This window comes from Synchiropus splendidus, chromosome 5 (assembly GCF_027744825.2).
Source record: "Synchiropus splendidus isolate RoL2022-P1 chromosome 5, RoL_Sspl_1.0, whole genome shotgun sequence".
Lineage (NCBI taxonomy): Eukaryota > Metazoa > Chordata > Actinopteri > Syngnathiformes > Callionymidae > Synchiropus > Synchiropus splendidus.
The window spans coordinates 15,521,996-15,546,476 of record NC_071338.1 but is presented as its reverse complement, the minus strand read 5'-3'; the positions used below and the strand labels follow the sequence as shown (position 1 = coordinate 15,546,476).

The 24,481-nt window shown below is 40.3% G+C and overlaps 1 protein-coding gene across 1 annotated transcript; it reads left to right on the top strand.

Annotated features, from left to right (window-relative positions):
* The first annotated feature begins 18,479 nt into the window (after window positions 1–18,479).
* ctsd (cathepsin D) lies at window positions 18,480–24,223 on the top strand. The gene is made up of 9 exons (XM_053865161.1): window positions 18,480–18,648; window positions 19,396–19,552; window positions 21,757–21,880; window positions 21,972–22,090; window positions 22,175–22,374; window positions 23,083–23,205; window positions 23,281–23,425; window positions 23,512–23,610; window positions 23,729–24,223. The coding sequence occupies exons 1-9, from the start codon at window positions 18,587–18,589 to the stop codon at window positions 23,888–23,890; spliced, it is 1,191 nt and encodes a 396-aa protein (XP_053721136.1). The 5' UTR covers window positions 18,480–18,586; the 3' UTR covers window positions 23,891–24,223.
* The last annotated feature ends 258 nt before the right edge of the window (window positions 24,224–24,481 follow it).

The following is a 24,481-nucleotide window of genomic DNA, read 5'->3' as shown; positions in this document are numbered from 1 at the left end:
AAACAGTCTCCAAGTCTGTGTAAATGGCTTTGGACTTTACATGTATCATTCTGACAGGAAGTCATTCAAAATTCATGAACTGCTGGCACATATTTTAAAGACTGCAGTTTGAGGTGCCGTCATGGGGAGGTGGGTTAGTTATTACGATTTAATTATTGCTCCCAGAGGGTCCAGGGAGATCAACTGCAAGAATCAAAATCTGACACCCCGAAACTTCAAAACTTGAGGTGCAACAGTTTGTCATCTTTGAGTGTTCTGTGACTGAACATAATTGAATATTGGTACTAAGCTGGAAGAAGTTTTGAAAGCAACCATAACAGACTAAAGTATTTTAAATAAATTGAGGTTCAGTAAACAAAAAAATGAAAAGGAATAAGCTAGTACTTCCACCAGATTTTAATGAAAGGCTGCCAGATGTTCTGTCATGTTCCGAAGGGGTCAGTGACTTCAATATTCATATGGAACTGCCACCCTACAACTGGTTTCTGAGACATCGCTGCTGTGTGTCTGTACTGTAGGTCTTGGACATTTGCACAAAAGGTTAGTTCCTGGTCAACTTTGTTTACTTCAATCCTCAATCTCGTATTGCACACGTTTCCTTTCAGAACCTTTTAAAACACAAGCTTCTTGTTGAGGGCACTAGCGGCAAGTGGTTAGTGGTTTTAAAAATGAAAACCTGCTGGAGTGTTGCATCATAATGTGTGGAAGGTTTGGGATTTACAAGCATAGTTCACAATGGGATTTCACCCTGTTCAAGGAGAATCAAACTCCTACATCAGGAGCTACCGCGGATTTTGCTCATGGCCTGTTGGTATTTCACTGTTGTTGAAGGCTGTTTCGTGTGTCAAGGGCCAAGTCGGCCAACTGAAGATCCGAGCAAGGATTTTATATTTTGTGGACTTTTGTACCTCAATACTGCAGTATAAAGCAGCATTAAATCGCTTTGCAATGCTCCGAAAAAGAGGCCCAAACAAAGACTTACGTTTTCAAAGATCTTTTTTTGAGTATAGATTTGACTTTCCCTCTAACATCAGCTATATTTTAACTCTACTTTAAAATTGGCTTGAAAATATATTTTTCATTACTGTGTCCTCTGAGTTTGGCAGCCAAATGATGTGCAAATATCTGACCTTGGAAAGGGGCCAAATTTGGTTATGATATTCTCCTTTGCTGAATGCAGACAGAAGGAGCATTTTGCTGCCACGTGCAGTTTAATTGCTATTCTAAACCCAAAGAGCTGGTTTTATTTGGTCCAGCAGGTCTTGTTACAATGTCAGTATCCCAAAGGCTATATGCTATAGGTTCTATCTATCTATCTATCAAAGTCATGAATCTTGGGTTTTATATTTTTTAACTAGAAATTAATGTTTATGTTCCTTCATTCATGTGCTGGGTGTGGTGATTCCAAGGATATAGTCTGGTGGAGTTCCCAGTCTTTCGTCCTTGTTTCACCCTCGGGCTCAGCAGACCTGGGTGCGTGTCGCTCTGGTGCCTCCTTGAGCTGCCCAGATGGTGTCCCTCTGTGTCAGCCGCTGGCAGATGGAGAATTTGTTGAAATACATCATTGTGGGGAAATTTGGTGATAAAATAAATGAGGCCAGACTCCCATGGTTTAGTCATGTGGAGAGAAGATACAGATGATGGAGATGGAGGAAGACTACTAGTGAGGTTGGACATGCAGTGGACAGGTGTGACTATATGTTTCAGATGGAGGATGCTGACTTGCTGCTCAGATAACATGCTGGGCAAAACAAATAAGATAATTCATGTAGATATTCCATTTAGTCTGTGGAATGTGGATCTACTTTGAGGACTATCACCAGGGACATCCTGGAAAAACAAACAATCTATGCCATCACAAACATGCTGAGCTACTGTATGTAACCTTGGAGTTTTAGCATTTCTTTGATCGACTTCACAGTAATTGTTCTGTCTTCTCTTTTGACGCAAGTGCGCTTTTACCATCCTTTCACTCTTTGTTCAGGCACTCTTTGATGCTGCTAAACAGTACTGTATATCCATGAACTGAGAGACTGATGTGGAGCTTAGAAAAGATTGAAAATCTAAACTAGAGCAGAAATTGAAAATCAAATGCCAGATTTGTATTGTAAAGACATTGCTGATTTGAGGTTTATAGAGTTCTAGTGACTGAGCTTGGGTGTGTTCTTAGGTTCTTGTTTGCTTGAAAAAAAAGTTTGCTTAATATTAACATTCCTGTGCTGAATTCTTCTTGAAACTTTGGAAGGGTTATTATGAGTCTGTCATAAAAAGTTAGGGACGCCATGTCAAATGCCCAGCAGCCACAGAGCACGATGACAAGCCACTTCTTCAAACAGTACTTTTTTGTGGCCTGGAAAATTCCAATCATACGGACGGAGTAATGTCTCAGATGAGAAAAGGCTGGTTTCATTATGATTTCAGATTTTGCATCCATCCATCTTGTAGTCACTGTGAGCTGTCATGCCGTGAGTTAGCCTGGTGAATTTGCCAGTGCACAGCCATCTTGATCGTCTGATCAGAATCAGCTTTATTGCCATGGTCAGTGGAGATGCCACCAACCAAGAAAGGGCTTTGGAATAACAGTCATGAATAACAAGAAGAAGAAGAAGTAAGTAATAAATAAATAACCCACAAACACAGGCTGTTCACGAATTCAACAGTCTGACGGCCGAGGGGAAGAAGCTGTTCCTGTGATGGGAGGTTCTGGTCTGGATCGACCGTAGCCTCCTGCCAGAGAGAAGAGGGACAAACAGTCCATGATCAGGGTGAGAAGGGTCAGCTCTGGGTCCTGGAGACATACAGGTCATGAAGAGAGATGTGGCTTTGATAATGTCTTATCAAACCTATAAATGCATTAATCCGAAGCAGCACTGAAGGTCTAATAACTGTTTTTCTCCAGATGACAAACACTGATGTTTAAAGTGTCAGACACAGGAACATGCTACAACTAAGCTTTATAATACTAGTGAATATTAAAATCTATAATTAACAAAAAAAAAATCATGAAATGAAATAAAAAAACAGGGCAAAACATGCTTGTTTAAAACAGTTCCTCGTTTTCGTTTGGAAAGTTTAAAAAAATCAAGCAAAAATTTACCAAAAATGAACAGTGTTAGGGGCTGGTTAGTATTGGCTTTCACACATGCAAATAAAACGAGGTATAAGTCACTTCTAACCATCATAAAGGATCAATGATAAATTGTCAGCATGGTAAAGGTGAGTGAGCAGCGCTGTGTTCATGTGTCTGTACTTCAGCACAGGCAGGTATGTGGTAATAGCAGCGGAATGTGAAATTAGTTTCCTGTTCCATTATTGGACCCTACAGTAAATACACCGTAAAACACCTCTGTGTTTCCCCACTGGCTGACAGAGAGCTCAAGAGACACCTTGGTTGAAGGGGATCTAGTTTTCTGGTTTTAAAGCCCTTGGCTGCCACATGAAATGATTGGAGAGGTCTTTCCAATCCTCCTCAGACAATCCTCCTTGTTTGTTATTTTTCCCATGATGATCAGTGGAAGGTTGGGTTTTGCTCTCCATGCCCTCTTTCCACTATCATGCGTCGTCCTTCTGCAGACAGTACCATGGGATGAAAACAATGTGAACAATGGCAGCAGCAGAGTCTGATCCAGTCTTTGCTGTGATCCCTGTTGAATTGCTTCTTCCACTTCTATCCATCTTTGATTCTCTTGAGCTTCTCACACTTGCATCACCAACGTAAACTCCCTTGTTATGTTTATTTCGTATTGAATCAAATTGAAAAGCTGATATTAGTCTCTTATAACATTTGTCTGAAAATGATTCTTGCTTTTTGAAATGTCTGTCAGTATGTGCACTGTTTCATTTTGTAGCCTTTGGGATCTGACCTGATCTTGTAACCCAAATCAAAAACAACAGCATTAGAATAGAACAGACAAAATCCTTAAAGGAAATTGTTGCACAGACACTCTGAGTCAAGAGCCTGTCTCAGGCAAGTGGTTTGGAGGGGAAACATGGAACATGGATGAAAAACAGAAGCTAGATGAGGTGAAAACAACGGGGGAGTAGGGAGGAAGCACAAGGTGGAGGAGGCAGACTCTCTGTGGCGACCCCTGAAGGAGGACTGTGGTCCATTCCTCATACAATGAGATTCATGCGCTTAATAAAGTTCCCAGCAGCCATCAACTTTGGGAGCTCTAACTTTGTAAGATTCATGTCTCACTTTCTGACGTAACTGCATGATCAGACATCTTAAGAATTGAGACATCAGGGGTGAACTGATCGAGAGTTCTAAACACAGCCTGTTTCCATGACAACCAAGCAGTGAATCAAACAAGGTCTTTGTCCTTTTTTAAGATCATCAGTAATTAGCCATCCGTTGTTTAATCCTGTTAATAAGCTCGTCCCTCTTTTCATGTCATGTTCCTCTGCGCTCACCGAGTGCACTCGCAGTCTCATCTGTTCCCCCTGCACCCAGACATGCTTGACTCAAAGCCAGGATAATTTGACCGGCATGAGTGCTTCCTACCATTGCTCAAGTGCAGCTCAGTGACTTGGCTTTAGCTCTTTGGGGAGGAGAGCAGTCGCATGCACAATCCTAGATATACAGCTGCACTTGACACAAATGTGTCAGCCACGCATAAACATCGCAAATGAAAACTTCAGGGTCAGTAGGGATCATTGTGATCCAAGAGTCATTTTACATCAAGAAAGTCAAAACGACAACATTCAAAAACCAAAGCATGTTGGGAATCGAAGGCTCAAAACTATGAATTCCTAAGATACACCAGGATTTGTCCCAAAATGTTCCCAATGGAAATGAATGGGAGGAGAACAAAAGACTGTCATAACTGCTAAGCTAAGGTGACCCAAGAGCAGATGACTTTGAACTCACAGGACTCGGACAAGTGAGGTTAACAGTTAATCACAAGATTTATTACAATAAACACAAAATAATAAACACGAACGGAGGGGATAAACCTCAAACAGAAAGCAGGTGTAAGAAATACAAGCCTGAAAACGGGAACAACTAACATATAACTCTGACAAGGCTAATACAAAACTAAAGACACTCGGTAGAGGTGAAAACAAAACTCTAACTGAGGAAATAACTAGCACACAGGCTGAACTAAAGTAGCGAGTAACACAAACACTCAAGGAAGCTAACACGGAGATAATGATAGGGTGCAAGCAATAGGAGAGCTATATAGAGCGAGAAGAGAGACAAAGGTGACAGAAAGAGGATATGAACACAGAGCAAAACAGAGAGATATACAAGGCACAAGTGAACGGAGCGAGAGAGAGAGAGAGAGAGAGAGAGAGAGAGAGAGAGAGAGAGAGAGAGAGAGAGAGAGAGAGAGAGAGAGAGAGAGAGAGAGAGAGAGTACCATAAGAACAAAAGACAATCATCTGGCAGCACATGCTGGTTCTCCAGGTGTATAAATATCTGCAGAGGCAATCAGTGGAATGAGAACCAGCTGCGCTGCCATGAAGCTGGAGGGGGTGAGAGAGCAAACAAGGAACCGGAACACAGGAAGTGACAAAGTAAAAGCATGAACCATGACAAAGACTTCAGAATTCTGCTTGCAGCTTCTCCATATTTTCACCTAGAAATGCCATTTAAAGCTTAAAACATAGCCGCTCTCCTCTACTGTTGGCTTAAATTTAAAAAAATGAAATGGTCAACAAGTGAAATTTTGAGGGTGTGATTAAGCTCCCCAGAGTGAAGCAGAGGAGAAAAGCAAAACCAGAGTTCTGTTTTAATTTGATCGCTGTGAGAAAGTGGTGCGTCACAGAAAAATGGTTATCTCCAGTTTTTGTAGACAAACTTGTCTCCTCTCATATGTAGTTAAACTGTAACACATTCAGAATTTGCGTGAGCCTTACTAAGGCGCGGCCAAACCTGCCTTTTGGCTCCACTGAGTCCAACGGGAAAGCAGGAGATGCTTCACGGAGAAACACAGAGCTGTAACTCATTTTCAACTCGCCATCCGCTGCAAACCATTTGCTGAAGAGACATGAAAATCGGATGAGTCATGGAAGAAAACCTCAGGAATCTCACGGTGCTCAGTTGCTGAGATATCCTTTAGTGTTTGGGATTTACAATTTTGCCATTCAGAGCCCGAATGACTGAAAGTATATCTGTGCCATAAGACATTGAATATGAATTTCTACTACTGAATTTTATTCAGCATTGAAATCAAAGTTTGAATTTTAAACACCGTCAAATTTCTATATTCGATATTGTTTTGCCTCCCATATATAAATATACAAAAATTCGACATCAACAAACCCAAAATTCAGTACCCAGACTTCATCACCAAGCATTCAGACGCACTTTTGTCAGAAATGGCGTCATAAAGTTGTAATTGTGTCATGTGTTAAATATTGTGTTCAATGAGCTAATTTGAAGCATCATTTAAAAATAAAAACTTGAAGACGACATGAGCAAAACTGCCCTTGCGTAGTGCAGTCTAAAGGTTGCAGTATTGAAACATGTTGTTGCCTAGCAACATGTAATTATACTCAGTGAATGAATAAAATATTGCATAAAAAATTCAGCCACACACATAAGAAAGGAACTGAAATCAATTGAAGAATGACGTACTTCAGGAATTGCAGTGCCACACCGTTCGGATGATCCTCATGAGCAGAATACATAGATACCAGGCTAATAGGCCTGGACAATTATTTCCTTTCAAATCGACATGGTGATGTAATGGAATGCAATTTTCAACAGTAGACCAAGGGGCAATAAATATATAATATAGCAGATGATATCGTCATGAAAAAAATACTCGATCGGAGCAGGAAAACTGTCTCCAATGACGTCAGAGCGCTGGCTGAAGCCACACGAGGCCACTCAGACAGCAGCAACACATGAAAATCATGGAACCAAATTGTATTAATAAAAGTCCCCTGACAATTGCATTCTAGGGTTTAGACAAAAGCCTTGAAGAAGAAATTAAATAAGGCTCACATGACATAAGTCACGTGACATTTTGAAGCGGAGAGAGAGAGCAGGGATGAACTTTTCACCTGGAAGCTCTAAACCACTGTCTTCCATTAAAGATCCTCAATCCCCTAGTAACCTGGCTCACTCCTCGTGGGATGAACTCATGTTTAGGTATCAGAGCAAGAGCATCAGAGAAGTGGATCAGTGGAAAGAATAACCGCCACGTCAAGCATTGTATACATAGTGACCAGAAGGTTCTGAAGAGTAATGTGAAGAGCAACCTCAAGAAGGCTTCCAACATTGCACTCCTGAGGCCTGCTTCGATTTTTCATTGATGGTTGTGCTCCTCACTTTATCCTCTGAGACATTGCTTGACAAATGTACCGGACTGTACTATTTGAATAGTGGCTTGGGTAGAGGTCTGGTCCTGAAACAACACAAAACCGAAAGCCATATTTGAACTGATGGAACTACAATAACTGGTAATGGATAAGATGCTGGAACTATATTCATGACAAATATGAGAACTCACCTTCTACAGAGTGTGGCTGCACTCAGGTTTGCTAACATCCAATGCCACGTCAGTGCTACAAAAGTGTGTTGCTTTACACCTAGATTGAGAATAAAGATGGAATTTTTCAGGCGCAGGGGTTTTAAAGAAAACATAATCCCTGCAAAGGAGGACAGCTGTGGGTGACTTTCAGCAATTGAAATGCAAAGGATTTAAAGTTCCAATCCTAGGAAAAAGTATGTCATATATAATGAATACACGAGAATGAGTCATTTTGACATGCCATAGGTAATAAGCCTTTTTTAAGAGTGGCAAAGGCAAATGATCTTTGAGGGGTAATTTAAAGACTTAAAAGCTTATCGCCAACATGAGAACAAGCAGGTGTTCCCTCCAAGAAAAATGTTTTGATGACTTGTTTCCATGGTAACTGAGTCAAGTGCAGTGGATTTTGGTACGCAGCATTCAGCTCTTTTTCTGTGAATGTGTTTATGTGCATGAGTGCTGTGGATACACATGAGCGCTTCCATCAACTTCCTTCGCTTGTCCTTTAATCCCATTGAGAGACGCGTCTCCGTCATGTTCTTTTGTGTGGGCTTCTCTTCATCCAATTCCAAACTCTGTAGGCTGATATTCATGTTCGTGTTTACGGTGAGAACTCCACACCTCTGGCAGATGAGGAGGTGGAGGTTTAAGCATGGCCCACAGCCAGCTCTTTCTTCCTTAATCTGTTATTTTGGACCATCATATCAATAAGTGGCGTGTCAGGACAAGATAAGCTACTTTTTCTTCTGTGGTTCGGTGTGCAGCTACAGACAGTTTAGAGTAGATCTCTTGATATAAACCAGGCTCTTGGCTGGACATGTCATCCCACTAAGTCTTGTCAGTCCCTTTGATTCACTATGATTCAAGAACACCTTACATAAATACATGTAATAATGTATGTATGATTGTATGGGAATGAAAATATATTGAGTTGAAATTAGGGAAACAATTTCCAATTATTGTAATCAACAATATGAATAAGGAACAGATGATTATAAACTAAAAAAACTGACCAATGACCGTGCACATTTTTGTCTCTTTTCCTCTTTGACTCGCCATTTTGTTTGTTTGATTTTTCTTGATGCTACCTGTTGTCAGCTGTGGCAGTTTTGCAATGAAAGAATTATGATGATTTGCTTCATTTAATTGATAGTTTACATCCATATTTAAAATAAGGTTCTCAATGAAGTGTTTTATTTATTTTTTTACTGTCCTTCTCTGCTTTCTTGGTTCTATCTTATTGCAATTCAAATACTTGCTTCTACTATTATATGTCAATATGACTAATTTATTTATGTAATTCTGTTATTTTATTCAATTTTTGACGTTCCAGACACTGTGACTCAAACTGGAATGAATTGATGGTGAGCTAAGCCGCCTCTGAGCCTACACCAGGGCAGTACTGCACTCTACAGTGTGGGAGCTGGGTATCGCTGCCCATGGCACCATCCATACTCTCATAATGATTTTCTTCCATCTTCTCAGGACCATGGACTTTTTCATGTTTATTTCAGCTCATTCCCAGTTTTGTTATTCATCAAATTCATTTCTAACAAACTGTATATTGACCGTGATGATCATGAGCTTTCATGGCTACTTCACTTTGGAGGTTACAAAAAAATCCACTGCACTTGACTATACGTGTAGATATAGATATATATTAGTGCTGTCAGTGATTTAAAAAAAAAATCGAATTAATTACAGTATTTTGTAATTAATTAATAGAATTAATCGCCTCCGCGACCCGACCCCGGATAAGCGGCAGAAGAAGGTGAAGGTGAAGGTGAATTAATCGCATTTCTATGTCATATATGTTAACAGTCTCCTGATTAAGAATTTGAGTTAATACAGTTAAATAAATAAAATAAAGTTCTCTTCAAAAATGTAAAACAAACAGCAATACAGTTAAATAAATAAAATAAGGCTGTTTTCGAAAATGTAATGCAAATAGAGCGATTCAGTTAAATAAATACAATTGTGAAATAAAATGAGGCTGTCTCAAATAGGCACTTAAACTCAATATAGCAATTCAAAAATGAATAATAGAAGAATAACACGCTTTTAAATGAGGCAAAAATGAAGAACCGTTGATACTCAGAATTAATTGTGTAAAATCTTTTAACGTGTTAAATAGCTGCGTATTTAATTAATCGAATTAATGCGTTAAAATGACAGCACTAATATATATATATATATATATATATAGAGAGAGAGAGAGAGATAGATAGATAGATAGATAGATAAATTTGTACTCCTGATCATGTGATCAAGTGACAAGAGATTGACTTTTGTGAGCGAAACCTCATGGAGTGGCAGCTCTTTTTTTTTTTTCCTAACCCCAACACACTGCCTGCAGTGTCAGTAAACAGAGGAAAGAGCTGATTCAGTCGGCTACGCAGATGTGGACTTAGTCAATATTTGACTGGCGGAGAACAGTGCCATAGACAAAGAGAATGAGAGAAATATAGATCTAAAGGTTGCACCAGAAAATGAATAACATAATGTAAAATGACTGCATTTTCAGTGTCTGGTACGGCCTAGTCATTTTTGTTCTTTGTTCAGCTAATCTGCTATACGTTTTGAGTCTTCTCTTAATAAAAATGTGCAGATGTCATGGGCAGTTATAAATCCCTGTTTCATGGAGGTGTAACATGCAGACAGAAGGAAAGGGATAATTTCCTGGGCAAGGTCAGATGCAATCAGATGCGGGTACTTTAGTACTTTCTAGTTTGATCAGGGACTGCATGATATTGGTTGGTCTGGATTTCAATTATACATAAAGAAATGTGTTTCTTTGTTTGGTATTTGATTCATGAAATGTTTATAAAGGATGATGGAAAAAATTTAAAAATATATATTAAAAATGTATAATTTATTTTTATCTATGTATCTATTGGCTTATGCTATACTAAATTATATTTATTTATTTTGTCATGATATTTGTTTGTATCTTATGGATCTTATGGTTATTTATTCATTATTTGTTTTTGTTTGATAGCTAGTGATTTCACTTTTTTATGCCCATGCCTTGTGGACGTCTTTGATGTTTGTTGTGTATCTTGAATGTCTTTGATATGTGTGTTTGTTGTCACGAGCTGCTGTGACATATCGAATTTCCTCAATGTGGGACAAATAAAGAACATTCAATTTCAGCCTGTTGTACTTTTATGAAGCATGGAAAATAATATCAGTGAGAAAAGATAAACAAACACCATACAAATATATTTTAAAAATAAACAACTCCGACTCTCCCATGGGGCCTCAGTGAGATTCTGACAGCTGCTTTCTTTCTAAGCAAATTATATGATCAACAGTCAGTTCCCAGAGCTGCACACATTTTTAATGGGTTGATTTAACTTTAATATCCTATTAAACCAATTCATTAAAGAGGCCATCTGCTGTATACGTCATTTCCTGCTATTTCCAACTGACAGACAAGGTGTTGCAGCAGCACTGCAGACTGTTCCCTCCGTAGCTGGCTTCACTCAGATTTCCTCCAGATTAGAGAGTGATGCTCTCGGAGAAGTTCTTGTGTGCAGAAATGAAACACTGATAAAGAGAGAGCAAACACTGGAAGTTGCCCTTTGCAACGATTACCCAGGTAATTGAAAGACACTTTTCTTCAGCTGTCGTCTGCTCTGACGGCTCTGTCTGTCAGCTACGTATCTCACTGGCCTTCGACTATTTACTCTTCGTCTGTCTGATTCAGGTGAAGCCGAAGTTATAAGCGGAAAGAGCTGTGCAATATTCAGTATTGACACCAGTGTGATCCAGGCAACACTGGGCTTTTGAGGGCTGGAAAACAATTCCGGCCTCTCATCTGAATCTTGAATGCCACTTGAAGAGCAAAGAGATTATTTATGACTATTGTGTGGTGCAGGAACACAATGCTGGTTTATGATGAGTTGAAAACTATAGGTGCTCTTGTGATGGCCAGCTTTCCAGAGTGTCTTACCCATCTAGATCAGGCTCCAGCCTGAGACAAGACAGTTCGAAATGTCGATGACAAATAAGTAAACTTGATGAATCAATAAGTAAACTCCATGAAGATAATGTTTAAAAGTAACAGGTCTCTATTAAACAGGCAAATACGTGAGTCATAATAAATAAACCAGCAGGTGAAGTCAGACCCATGAATCATCTGTGATACTGTTATATTAGGAAGCAGCAATACCTCTGTAATGCTATTGGCCTGCCTTTCTTCCACACGCAAACACGCCCTCTATTTAAGAGTAAGGGACGAATAATACTCTTCAGCTTCAACATCGACAAGCCTAATTTGATTTTGTGCATTTTCATTAGACTGGCGTCACAATGCCTCATATTTCATCAGCCATCTGTCCCAGTCGTAATACAATTTCCAAAATAAGGCAGTTTTTTTTTGGCAGTAATGGATGTCGTCTGGACAATCACAGCCTTATTAGAAAGACACATTACCCAGCTGAGGGTCACCGCCGCCAAGTTCAGAGAGCCAGGGTCAGAGCCAGCTCAGCTCTGAATAACCGGCTACTAAAATTCTACCTGGAGCTGCAGGCATTCTTCTCAAGCTTTTTGATGGAATTACTCGGAGTCACTTGCTGTGACTGATTGAAGCAGGGAGTGTTATCACTTGAGGACAGCAGAATTACTTTTGAATGAGCATCTCAATATATTGTCCTCCAGGGTGTGTTTGAAACTTTACTCTAAATTCATCCTACGAATGAGCTTATTGTCGGGAGGAGCTTCTCTGAAAGGTGTCCGCGTGCAATGTTTTATATTGGTTTTGTTCATGATGCTCCTCCAGGTAATTTTCAACTAAACATGGAATCACCCTGTCACCATGGCAACAAGGTGTCAGTGTAAGAGTTTGCAGATGTGTGAGTCTGGCCTCATTATTTTTTACACATGCTATAGATGTTTTCTTTTTTCAACTTCTCCATTGGTCAGTAGTGTTCCAGCTCACGTTCCTGGTCGCTTTTATCTGCTGTGCTTTTTAGCAGAGCCTGTCATATATATATATTCTATTTTTTTTTTTGAGTAATGAGGAAAACAGCAACAACCGAGCAGTGTCGCCTGCACTCCTCTGACCCAGTCAGTTCTAATAAAGACAAAGACCTGAAACGCGTGAACTCGAAATACAGAGTTCAAGAATCCGGTGTGGCATTTACAGACGGTACTAACATTGAATTTTACATCATCCTGAATGTCATGATGCACATTGAGAGGTACTGAATGTTTCTGCTGCAGTATCATTGGCCAGCGATTGTTGAGACAGAGCAGTCAGATAACAATTCTATATCATATATTAATTGTATTAAATTAGCTTTCGTATCACATCACACACACACACACATATATATATATATATATATATACAGGGATTGGACAAAGTAGTGGAAACACCTTAAAGTTAAAAAAAGCTTTAAATATTGTTTATTTTGTATCAGTTTGACAATAGCACAATAAATCACAATGATGTCTATATTCAAGTTTTTATATCACCTTATTTAAACTAAAGCCCTTTTAATGTCTTGGAAATATTTGTGGAAGAATTTCAAGTACATAGTACATATATAAAAAGAAATTACATCATGTTCTGTCCAACTGGATTACACCATTTCAGAGCAGTTGTCAACAAGAGCATTTTAGATAATACTGGATAAATTAGGCAAAAATAAGGCATCTCTTGTTTATAAACCATTGGACTCAAAGATGGCACAATATTTCTTTCATCAAACGTTCTTCAGAGATTTATAAACATGTTTTACCTTCCCAGCTAGGGTTACTGATGTTCTCAACAACAAGAGCTCTCTCTTTTGCTGATCCAAACCTTCGTATCCACATTTGTCCACATTTGAATTGATGTCAAGATGTTACCCAAAAGTCAAGGCTCTTTTTGCAATCACAACATCTCGCCATGAGAATCACAAACTGCAACCTTACAATCTGTTCAAACACTTTCATTGATGTTATAGTTGCTGTAAAAGCACTTCAATATGCCTATAAAAGAGGTTATAGAGAGTGAGGAACCTCATGAGATCAAATGAGTTATTCTGGTTTTGTGCGACAGGAAGCCAAATAATGGAAGTGATGAGAAATGAAAAGTGGTGGAACCTAATTTCTGTTCGTGATTCACAAACCCACTGATTTAATATGCACTATTGAGAGAGCCGCTGCTGTGCCGATCATCATATGGAACTTTCACCGAGCGACATGAAGAGGCGGAGCTTCTGAGAGCCACAGTGCTGAGGATGGTCCTGATCACTTAATGACTAGCTGTTTGACAGTATAATCATCCGCCTGCTTGTTGTGCTGTGTGGAAGCGACTCAGCCCGCAGGTGGCCGTTCATATATACATAGATGTTGCCTCCTGGATGTTTGATTTTACCCAGCGTGACAGCTCAGAACTCTGTGTGACAGGAACACGATGCAGATGAGATATTGTTTGTGTTCGACAGAACACATTTGCATGATTAGCTGGATTGAGACTGAAGTGTGAAGCAGAAACTGAAACTTGGGTTGGGATTTTTACATTGCACAAGATCTGCGGACCACAGACAAGCAGAATTCATCACACCAAACCTAATTTTTATAGCTTTTGAAACTGTGGGTGATGATTTCGTTCAAGATGGACGTGAAGCCCTCTCCAGTGTTCTACAGGGTCTCTTTTCAAAGATCGATACCAACAAACACTCAAGCACGATGACCAATTGTTTACTCTTGAGGTCCATTCAATCAGCAGACATGGAATATCATATCTTCTTGTCCAAACCTGTTTCTAGAAAGACGCACTTGATGAGAGACTTCAATGATATCCCCTTCAAGTCTGACACCTCAGCGACAATAGAGGAGAGATGCTGTTCTCTCTGTCCAGAGGTATCGACCGTCAATGAGAACAGATGTGATGTGGCATCTATAAAAATGGGTATTCATACAGTAGTGCTCCTATTTTTGAGGTTTCTGAAAAGAGATTTCTGCAAAATAATAGATTGGCATCCTACTAAACATGGACATTTTCCATATCAACGTTGACATGCTTCAGTTCAACAGACAATTAGACGATATAATATGATGCACCTGTGGGTGGCACTGGAGAATCCTGTATCTGACTCTGATAAATATTCAAATGGAAGTGAGTTCTTTTTGTTTGACCTGCTAATAAACATTTTACAATGTAACTTTATTTGTGTTGGTGCTTAATATCAAAGTTGAAAGACACTATCACAGATGCACTGAATAGATAAATTAAAAAATGATTAGCTTGCCTTGAGCACCACTAGTTAAAAGAATTTATCTTAAGATTTCAATATATCGCCAATGAGGAAGCATATGAAGACCTGAAAACATTTTTTTTGGATTGAAATAGTGATGATTGATCAATAAAGATAAGTGTGCGTGTGCTGGCAAGCTTTGCCATAGTACCAAGTCTTGACTGGCCACCTTCTTGTGATGGCCTTTTGACCTGTCCTCACAAGGTTTAGAGGGTTAAAACACTAAAAGTAGTTTATTATAATTGCAAACATGTGTGAGTGTGAGTGTCCTCATTAGAGCCACATAAATGCAGGCAACATGTCGTCCCCGGGCCACAAGTTTCGCGGGTCAGTCGCAGGTACTTTCATCAGTCAGAGGCAGCTTGTCAGTCCATCGTCAGACGCAGACTGTGAACTGTGTAATATAAACAAATCTGCCAATTAAAGTCGCGAAAAATAAAATGTATTTTAATATATTCAAATGCACTATGCAGAAAGAAAATGCTGACGGAAAGCTACACTTACCAATTACTTTATTTGGTAGTAACTCAAATGAGTTGAGTCTGTTCCTCAGATAAGTTAAAAAAAATGAGAGATGTACAATACTGTCGAGTGGATCAGATGGTTTGGCTGGGACGTTCGGTGTGCACCTGTGTTAGAGCAGTGAACGCTCGTTCATTCCTAAAAATGAAAACTGACTTGCTAAATCATTCAGCAGTGGTTGTGGGGTAATAACACTCTCACCTGCGCAGCACACTAACGCACTGGAATCGCTCAAGGACGTTTGCTCTCCCACACGGCAAGGCCACAGTTGGTGTGAAGCTTCAGCTCATGAATACTTGCCACAGACACAGAAACACAATGGGAATGTGGTTTCCCAGGGAGGTCAAAGACGGTTGTGGGTTTGCATCCAGCATGAAGCAGCTCTGGGTTTGGAGTGATCATGTGTCCTCGCGTTTACTCTGGTTTCCTCCCACCGTCCATAATGAGGTGACTCTGAATTGTTTGTTCGTTGGAGTGGTTGTTTGTCTAAACGTGGCCAGCAACCCAATGTAGCTGGCACAGACTCCAGCGCCTTGTTAAGGAAGTAAGTGGGTAAGAAGAATGAATATTGAAACTAAATCGTTTCCATTTACAGGGAGTGATCACGTCCATGCTTGTGATCAGTAGACGTTTGTGAATGATGGCGTGAACTAGATCTATTGTCAAGTATCTCTTTTGGATTAATTACTTTGCTAAAAGATGTTTTCCCCTCCTGCGTTGGGTTTCCAACTACTAGGCAGGATAAGTTCTCAAATTGCGCCCCCTGTTGGTCATAAAGGACTGGCACAGAAAAGGCTCTGGAACGATAAGTGGGAAACAAAATCCAACAGGTCTGTCCTCTGTGTGCTCACTGATCGAGGAGAATGTTTTCCTCTGACTGTTATGGACCCCTGCTCACTCGGGTCTTTATCATGTTGCACTTTTATTCTCATCAAACACTTTACATGCTACCACCTTTCAACCTCTTCGGGAAATCCAGTATCAAGCTGTCGGTTAGCTATTTTGTTTTAACTATAACTTGAAATATAAACACTTGTATGTCTTATAATAATGACAGAGATGGTCAACAAAAACAAGAGAAATATTCAAGTTACGCTCCACATATTTCAATAGTGAGCTGTGCACAGACTGATGGAGCATTTATTTTCACCATTAAAATACGAACAATATATGGGTATGAAAGGTAATCAGATATTACGTTATTCACTCCAGTTTACACACATCTCGTCTCAACTCCTTCTGTCATTGATTCATTCACTCAATTTGGAATTTGGAAGTTTTATCTGTCAGATATACAGGACTGTCTCAGAAAATTAGAATATTGTGATAAAGTTCATTATTTTCTTTAATGCAATTAAAAAAAAACAAAAATGCCATACATCATGGAATCATTACAAATCAACAGAAATATTGCAAGCCTTTTATTATTTTAATATTGCTGATTATGGCTTAGAGCTTGAGAAAACTCAAAAATCCTATCTCAAAAAATTAGAATATCAAGAAAAAGTATACCAGTGGGCTAGTCAACCAATCACTTGAGTCGTCTAATTAACTCAAAACACCTGCAAGGGTTTCCTGAGCCTTTAAAAACACTCAGCTTGGTTCAGTAAACTAAATCACAAGTATGGGGAAGACTACTGATCTGACTGCTGTCCAGAGGACCATCATTGACACCCTCCATCAGGAGGGTAAGACATGAAAAGAAATTTGTCAAAAAGCAGGCTGTTCACAGAGTGTAGTTTCAAAGCACGTTCATAAAAAGTCTGTTGGAAGGGGGAAATGTGGCAGGAAACGCTGCACAACCAAGAGAGATGACCGCAGCCTTAACAGCATTGTGAAGAAGAGCCGCAACAGACCAGGGAGGAAAACAGTAAACAAACAAAAAAACACTCAATGTTTATTGCCACCTACTGAGGGAATCCTCACCAGCTGGAAGATTGATGTGTTGACACACTATTGTGTACTGTAGTAGTCAGACTTGAAATCCTTGCTGCATTGATGTCAGACAGAGGAAAACAATTTACTACAACTCTCCCACCTCTGATTTAAGTGACAGCTCTCCTGTTTGTCTGACACATTTCAGTTTCCAGCTAGAGCAGATACACCTGCACAGATACAACATACTTCAACTTAAAAACTGCATTACACAACAGCACTGTTCCCACAGATCATTATGAGTATGTCAGGCAGGCCTGGGCAAAGTGTGGCCCTTAGCCTCTTTATCCTTCCTATGTAAGGTCAGAGTGAAACTGAGTAGAAATTTGCTATTTGTTTTCACATGTTGTCCTTGTTTTGCTCCTGGATCCTCACTCAGTAGGGAAATGAACAGTACACACACTGCAGCACGCTGTGTTTTATAAGTCTAGTGAGCATTATGAGTTTGTCCATGTAAATGTCACATGACAAGTTCTCTTCGGGTTTCACATAATCCCTTTAAATGTCATGTCCTAGCTCACGTGACACACCAAAATAGATGGTGCAGTTTACACATTGTAACAGCCACACATGGATGGACTTTTTTTGTATGGCTGGTTGCCGATATTCCAAATTCACCGAGGTGTAACATTGGCTCGGCTGAAGGCATTTTCCTTAATCCTGCTTGGTCACCGGAAGAGGCAAGATTCCTCATACTGAAAACAATGTTAACTTTGGTGCTTTTTTTTTTTTTTAGTTGTGAAGCGGCCTGATGGTTCAATGAGCAGCACCATGACTATTATCCATTAATTATCATACATTTGTGTTGCTGTTGAAGCACAAAAATAGCTATAATGACCAACAAAAATAAGCAAACTGTTCGCATGTGGAGTGTTGTGGTGTGCTCCCACCTTGGGGAAACTCTGGGTTTGGCTCGAGCATGGGTCCTCCAGTGTTTATTGTCATGTGATGCCACGTGCTGACTGACTGACTCCAGAGCGTCTGCCATCCTCTGGAGTCAGAGGCAAGTGTCATAGATCCGGAGTCGTCATGGGGAAGAACGACGGAATAAAGGGAGACAATATGAAATTGGGTTCCTTTTAATTGTCAAAATAACGTTTGATAATAAATAATTAATTGTCTAGTTTTAATTTACACAGTCGCAGAATAAGCAATTAGGTTGTAATGGTACAATGTTAAAATATCACAAAAACAGGCCTCTATAATAATAACCGTTTAAAAAAGAAAAAAAAATTAATCGTGTGCTCACAGATACCGGAAGTGACGTCACTCCGAAGCTCCCCCTTCGGTTCACGTGATTTGGTCAGCTGATAAAAGTGGTCGTTTGTCCCTTGAAGCTTGGAAGTGCGCTGTCATTGTTGTGTCTGGAGTTCCGACAATAAACTGGCCGAAGCAATGAGGGGCCTGTTCCTGTTCGTGTTTGCTGCTTTGGTCCTGACCAACGATGCGATTGTGCGGTAAGAAAGTTCATTGTGGCTGCGTAACCGCGAATAACTCACCAGCACCAGGTTACGTCATTTCTCAATCAAAATGTATGGTTAATCTTAAAATAATGCTATGAACTGCTTCAGATGGAAATGTTTTCTGCGCCTCCATTTTTGACGTACACAACATTGAATGACTCAGAATGTCACAGCGAGGTTAGGTTGCATTGTTTTGCGCTTAAGATACAAAGCAACGCTCACTCCTTCACTAAATCCGGAAGATCATTTGTTCCTGTGGTTAATGCAATTCAGAATGTGACGTGACAAAGAGCTGATTCCATTATTCTGTCTTTTAATATAGCTCTATGTTAAAAACCAAGTCGTCCTTTCACTTTGACGCCTGACAAATGAATTCGCTTTTGTATTGAATTATCATGCTATACAGGAGTTGTTCCTTTTGCCGTGGACTATAATAAGTTATTTTTTATGGGGTTGTTATGTTGTTGGACGAGTCCTCGCTCAATAGTTATGGATCTGGTATTGCTGCATAGCGATACAGGTGCAGGAAGTGGGTCACATCTTATCATATTGTAGTGACTGTTTCGACACTAGCACACTCAAGTGTGACTGTGACATGTTTGTGTCACTAGTTCAGCAAGGCGTTATTTTAAAGTAAAGAGTTGGTTCAATGAGTGAAACTGGTTCCACAAAAAACGCACAACTCAACCTGAATATTTGATCTGTAAACGTGTCTTAACTAAATAACATTTTCTCCTGTAGAATTCCCTTGAAGAAATTCCGCTCGATCCGTCGAGAGCTCACTGACTCGGGAAAAGGTGTGGAACAGCTTCTGGCCGACAAGCACTCCCTTAAGTACAACTTTGGCTTTCCCACCAGTAATGCACCCACTCCAGAGACCCTGAAGAACTACCTTGATGTAAGTAGTTGTCACGCCACCAAACCGCCCCTCTCATGTGCAAGGCCGAAGCAGGGGGTGCGACAATGCTCCTGTTATATCCTGGGAATTTAGAGTGCCGCGTCAAGCATGGTTACTCATGACTTGCTGATTCAGTTTCATATACGCTGTGAGGACCCAAAGAGGTCAGCGTGAATAAAAGGAGAACCTTGCGTACATACTGCATGTTAACCTGGTTGTCCTGATTCCTGTTTTTCTGATGCTTGCTTCCTGAATTGTGGCTACTTCAAATTGGAAAAAAAAAAATGTCAGGTGGGAAGTTGAATCTGAGTTGAATCCCTAATTGAATTAGGTAATTTGCTAATTAAATAGGCCAAACACGTGAGTCATATATACATAGTTACTAGACTATTAGGCAACATAATTCCTGAACAGAGTTGAAATCAAATTGGTATCTGGTTCTCCACTTTTAATATAGAACTGTTGATGCAAGATTGGTGACTGGGGGGAATTATTTATTATGGATGTGTTAAAACAAAAAATATTTTTTGCATTGTCAGTCCGAGATGTGCTGTGTTAGTTGACATAAATAAATCCAGAGACATCTACTTCTGTTTTTAGCAGTAGTCATTTGTTCCTAAAAATTAGATGTGATTTTTGTTTCACACTTGTGGTTAAAGTCTCTACTTCTGCTTTTCAGTTTTGTGTCAAAAAAAGTAGTCGCCTAAATTATCTTTATCATTCTGTGGAAATGTATGTAGAGTCTATAAACCCAAATGGATGTCGGCATCTGAACAAGACTGAATGAATGCACATGAAGAAACCGACGTGCTGCTGCTCACTGGTGACAGGAAGGAAGTCGTTTTTTTTTCTTTTGCAATCACAGATATGACTATCCCATGTGACCACAAGCTTCTCTAGAAGTTTTGGGGAGATCGCTATTGATTTGAAGCTGCTGTCACTCCACGGTATCATATGAGCGTCAAGAATAGATGTGCTTGTCAGCTGTTTACGTGTACAATCAGTCCTGAGGACATTGGTTTCCCATACACATTCCTCATGCTGGTCCAAATAACAACTTTCTTGAAGGATTACTGTAATCCTTGTTGATTAGCTCTTGAATGTCTCCGTCTTTCCAGTAAATCTCCTTTAGCTTAAGATACTGATGGCTGTTTTTTTTTAATTAGGATTAAGCCTCTATATGTGCAACGGTGTCAAGACCCAGTTTCCCACCTGAACAAATGTTGTCAGCAGATTGTAAAAGTCAAAAAGTAGGCTAGCTGTTATGACCCCTCCCCCTCCTCCCATAGACCTGATGATGCCTGAGCCAATGAATCGGCTTTTCAAAGTTAAACCGTGGGCTTCACCAGAAGAGCCCAACACTGCACATGAACATCCAGACATGATCTTGCTGATATAGTTGTGACAAACAATTTATTGTTGTTTGGTCAGCATTAATGAAAGCCAGAGCTTTGCATTCAGCCACTTTTCTTTGTTGACCAGAAAGCAGAACCATGACCCCAAAGTACATGTGACAGACTGAATTTATGTATCTTCCTAATAGACTTCCTGATAAGTCAAGTCAGAGTCCCCTTTTTTGGATTTTCCACCCAACAGTGGTGCCACCATTATCACTTGTTTTCTGCTTTTTAGTTTACATGCACCAATAACAGCTAAGATGAGTCATTTGAGGAAGTTGGTTTGCCAAGTTTATTGTTGAAAACGACAGTCCAGATCTTGCTAAACACTGTCATAATTCTCCAGTACCTGCTGTTTATCATTTTTTTAATGTTGCTTTAGAGAACTCTCTTTCGCCCTTCCTGTCTGATAACCTCATTTCTTATCAGTTTCCATCTGAATTCTCAATGGGAGTGGACAAGTTCTAAAGAACTCTTCACCCTTCACCCCTGTTTGAGATGCTGTGTGGGAGACAGTAGGACTTTGGAAACTATGTAGCCAGGCAATTCAGTTCACTGTGTTCAGGCATTACGTGACAAGAACCATGCCACTGGTGCTAACATGTTCGCTGCACTCTTCCCTGTGTGACTGAACATGCTGCTCCACCCTTGAACGTGCTTTAGAAAAAGACTCACCATTTTTCTTCTGTTAGTGATCATAATCATTAAACACTTTATGATTGGATATCTGGAACATTGAGTCATGTTTGAATCTGCTGTCATGGTGTTTAAAGGCAATCGAATGTAATAACTTGCGTTTTCCTGCAGGCTCAGTACTACGGCGAGATCGGCCTTGGTACTCCTCCTCAGCTCTTCACTGTCGTCTTCGACACCGGCTCCTCCAACCTCTGGGTTCCCTCCGTTCACTGCTCCTTGTTGGACATCGCCTGCTGTGAGTTGTTGTTTTTATCTCTGTTTTTGCTTATCAGTTCAGAATTGAAACGGCTCCTGTTGCTGACTTCAACCTTGCCGTTCCTCCCTAGTGCTCCACCACAAATACAACTCTGGCAAATCAAGCTCATATGTCAAGAACGGCACAGACTTTGCCATCCAGTATGGAAGTGGCAGCTTGTCTGGTTACCTGAGTCAGGACACCTGCACAGTAAGCATTTCCTGGCATTTCCAAGTTTTGAAAATTCACCCTCAAAGTTTACATGACCTGTTTCCCCATGATTGTCAAATGTAGATCGGAGACCTCTCTGTGGAAGATCAGCTCTTTGGTGAGGCCATCAAGCAGCCTGGTGTGACCTTCATCGCAGCCAAGTTTGATGGGATCCTGGGCATGGCTTACCCCCGAATCTCTGTGGACGGCGTGGCTCCAGTCTTCGACAACATGATGAGCCAGAAGAAGCTTGAAAAGAATGTCTTCTCCTTCTACCTGAACAGGTGAGGAACTCAAATTGATCAAACTTTTCACAGGAGTCTGATGTGGTTCAGGAACCTGAGCTATTGTACAGTCTTTAAAAGAAGTTGTCTGTTAAGGAATAGAAGTAAACTCAGCGCTCTGTCATGTAATTTGATTCCGTTTTCTTTATTAAACAAAATGAGTCTCCAGGTGATCTGGCAACTTTTCAGATTTTTGCAACCTTCTTTTTTGGAAAATGAAAGTTCCCCCTTATGTTACTGGTTTTAAGTCTTGTACCTCTTCATTTGTTTACAGGAAGAAATGGAAAACTCAATCTTACAGCACTGTTCTGAGCTGTTTTTTAGATTATTATTTACTAATATCTGTGTGTCGAGCCTCTTAACTTTATGTGAATTTTGAGTAATAACCACTAGTACTGGGGTTGGACAAAATAATGGAAACACCTTACATCTAAAAAAAAAAAATAATAATAATAATAATAATAATGTTTCCATTATTTTGTCCAACCTCTGTAGGCCATGGCTCAACAGGTGTGCCAAGTAAATGATCGGTGAATTTGTGTTAGTTTCAATCCTGTCAAAATAGCTGATATCTGAAGTGAAAAAAACACAAAAAACAGCACTTATGGTACCTCATTTTTGCTATTGTCAGTGTCTGATAGTCACTAATAGTCCTACACTGTAATGACGGTGACCCGTGTTAACCTTGTGGGTCCTTCTCTCTGGCAGGAATCCCGACACTGAACCTGGTGGTGAGCTGCTGCTGGGAGGAACTGACCCAAAGTACTACACCGGGGATTTCAGCTACACCAACGTCACGCGTCAGGCCTACTGGCAGGTCCTCATGGACGGGTGAGAAGTCAAAACTGCTCATTGTCATCATTCATGACACACTCCATTGAGCAGAGGTGGAATGTGCCATTTCAGGTTGAACGTGGGAAGTCAGCTGAGCCTGTGTAAGGGCGGCTGCCAGGCCATCGTCGACACCGGAACCTCCCTGATCACCGGCCCCGCTGCTGAGGTCAAAGCACTGCAGCAAGCTATCGGAGCCACTCCACTTATCCAGGGAGAGGTGGGCTTCAACCTCGCTGAGCTGGCACAAGCACTTTTAGGCAACCATAGATGAGCACTGGCTTCATCTGAATGTTTTTGTTTCAGTACATGGTCAGCTGTGACAAGATTCCCTCTCTGCCAGTCATCACCTTTAACATCGGTGGAAAGGCATACGCACTCACTGGAGACCAATACGTCCTCAAGGTACGAAACGTCCTCCTTATTGTCCAACAGGGGGCGACCTGCCAGTGGTGTATGATGAAATGAAACTTGAATGTATTGTGGTTGTATCACTCCCTCTGTTCTGTGCCTCCACCATCAGGTGTCTCAAGCTGGGAAGACCATTTGCCTGAGCGGCTTCATGGGCCTGGACATCCCCCCTCCAGCCGGGCCTCTCTGGATTATAGGCGACGTCTTCATTGGCCAATACTACACTGTTTTTGATCGGGAGAACAACAGAGTCGGCTTTGCCAAGGCCAAATAAGCACAACCTGATCTGGTTACATTTAAAAGTTCTTGTTTATTTCTCAAAGTCTCAAGTGTGTCAGCTTTTTTTATTTTGCCTTTCAATCCGACGGTAACTGGCAATAGAGTCTAAATGCACTGATTTTAGAATGCGCTCAAGAATCCTGGTTGCGTGAACAGATGTGAGCTTCGGAGACATAATTCTCTTTCCTTTTAAAATTTTCAGGGATTTTAAAGCCTTTTTTTTTTTAGATTGAAATATGAAATGTGTTGTCCTGATTTTTGAATGATTGAAAACAGAGTGAATCTAAATAAACTGTCTTTAAAATTAAAGGTGTTTTTAGTGATGGTGTCATTCATTAAATTTAAATAAGAAGTGACGGTTTTGCTTGAGCTCCTTTCTTTGTTTCAATAGTATGTTCATAGCCCACTGTGGGACAAGTAAAGGGCCTCTAATCTAATACAGAGCTTGAATGAGTTTCCTCCGGGTGCTCAGGTTTCCATCTCAAAGCACCATCTTCTTTGATGGTAGAAATGCTGTATGAGTTTAATTAAGCCTGGGTTCAGCCACGTTTTGGCCTGGTTCTTGTATTTTCCACATCATGTCTCC

Excerpts from the sequence above, each read along its gene's own strand:
- ctsd (XM_053865161.1), top strand. The coding sequence starts at position 18,587 with ATGAGGGGCCTGTTCCTGTTCGTGTTTGCTGCTTTGGTCCTGACCAAC. Across the intron at positions 23,426-23,511 it reads CTCCACTTATCCAGGGAGAG|TACATGGTCAGCTGTGACAA; the intron begins GTGGGCTTCAAC and ends TTTTTGTTTCAG. Across the intron at positions 23,611-23,728 it reads GAGACCAATACGTCCTCAAG|GTGTCTCAAGCTGGGAAGAC; the intron begins GTACGAAACGTC and ends CTCCACCATCAG.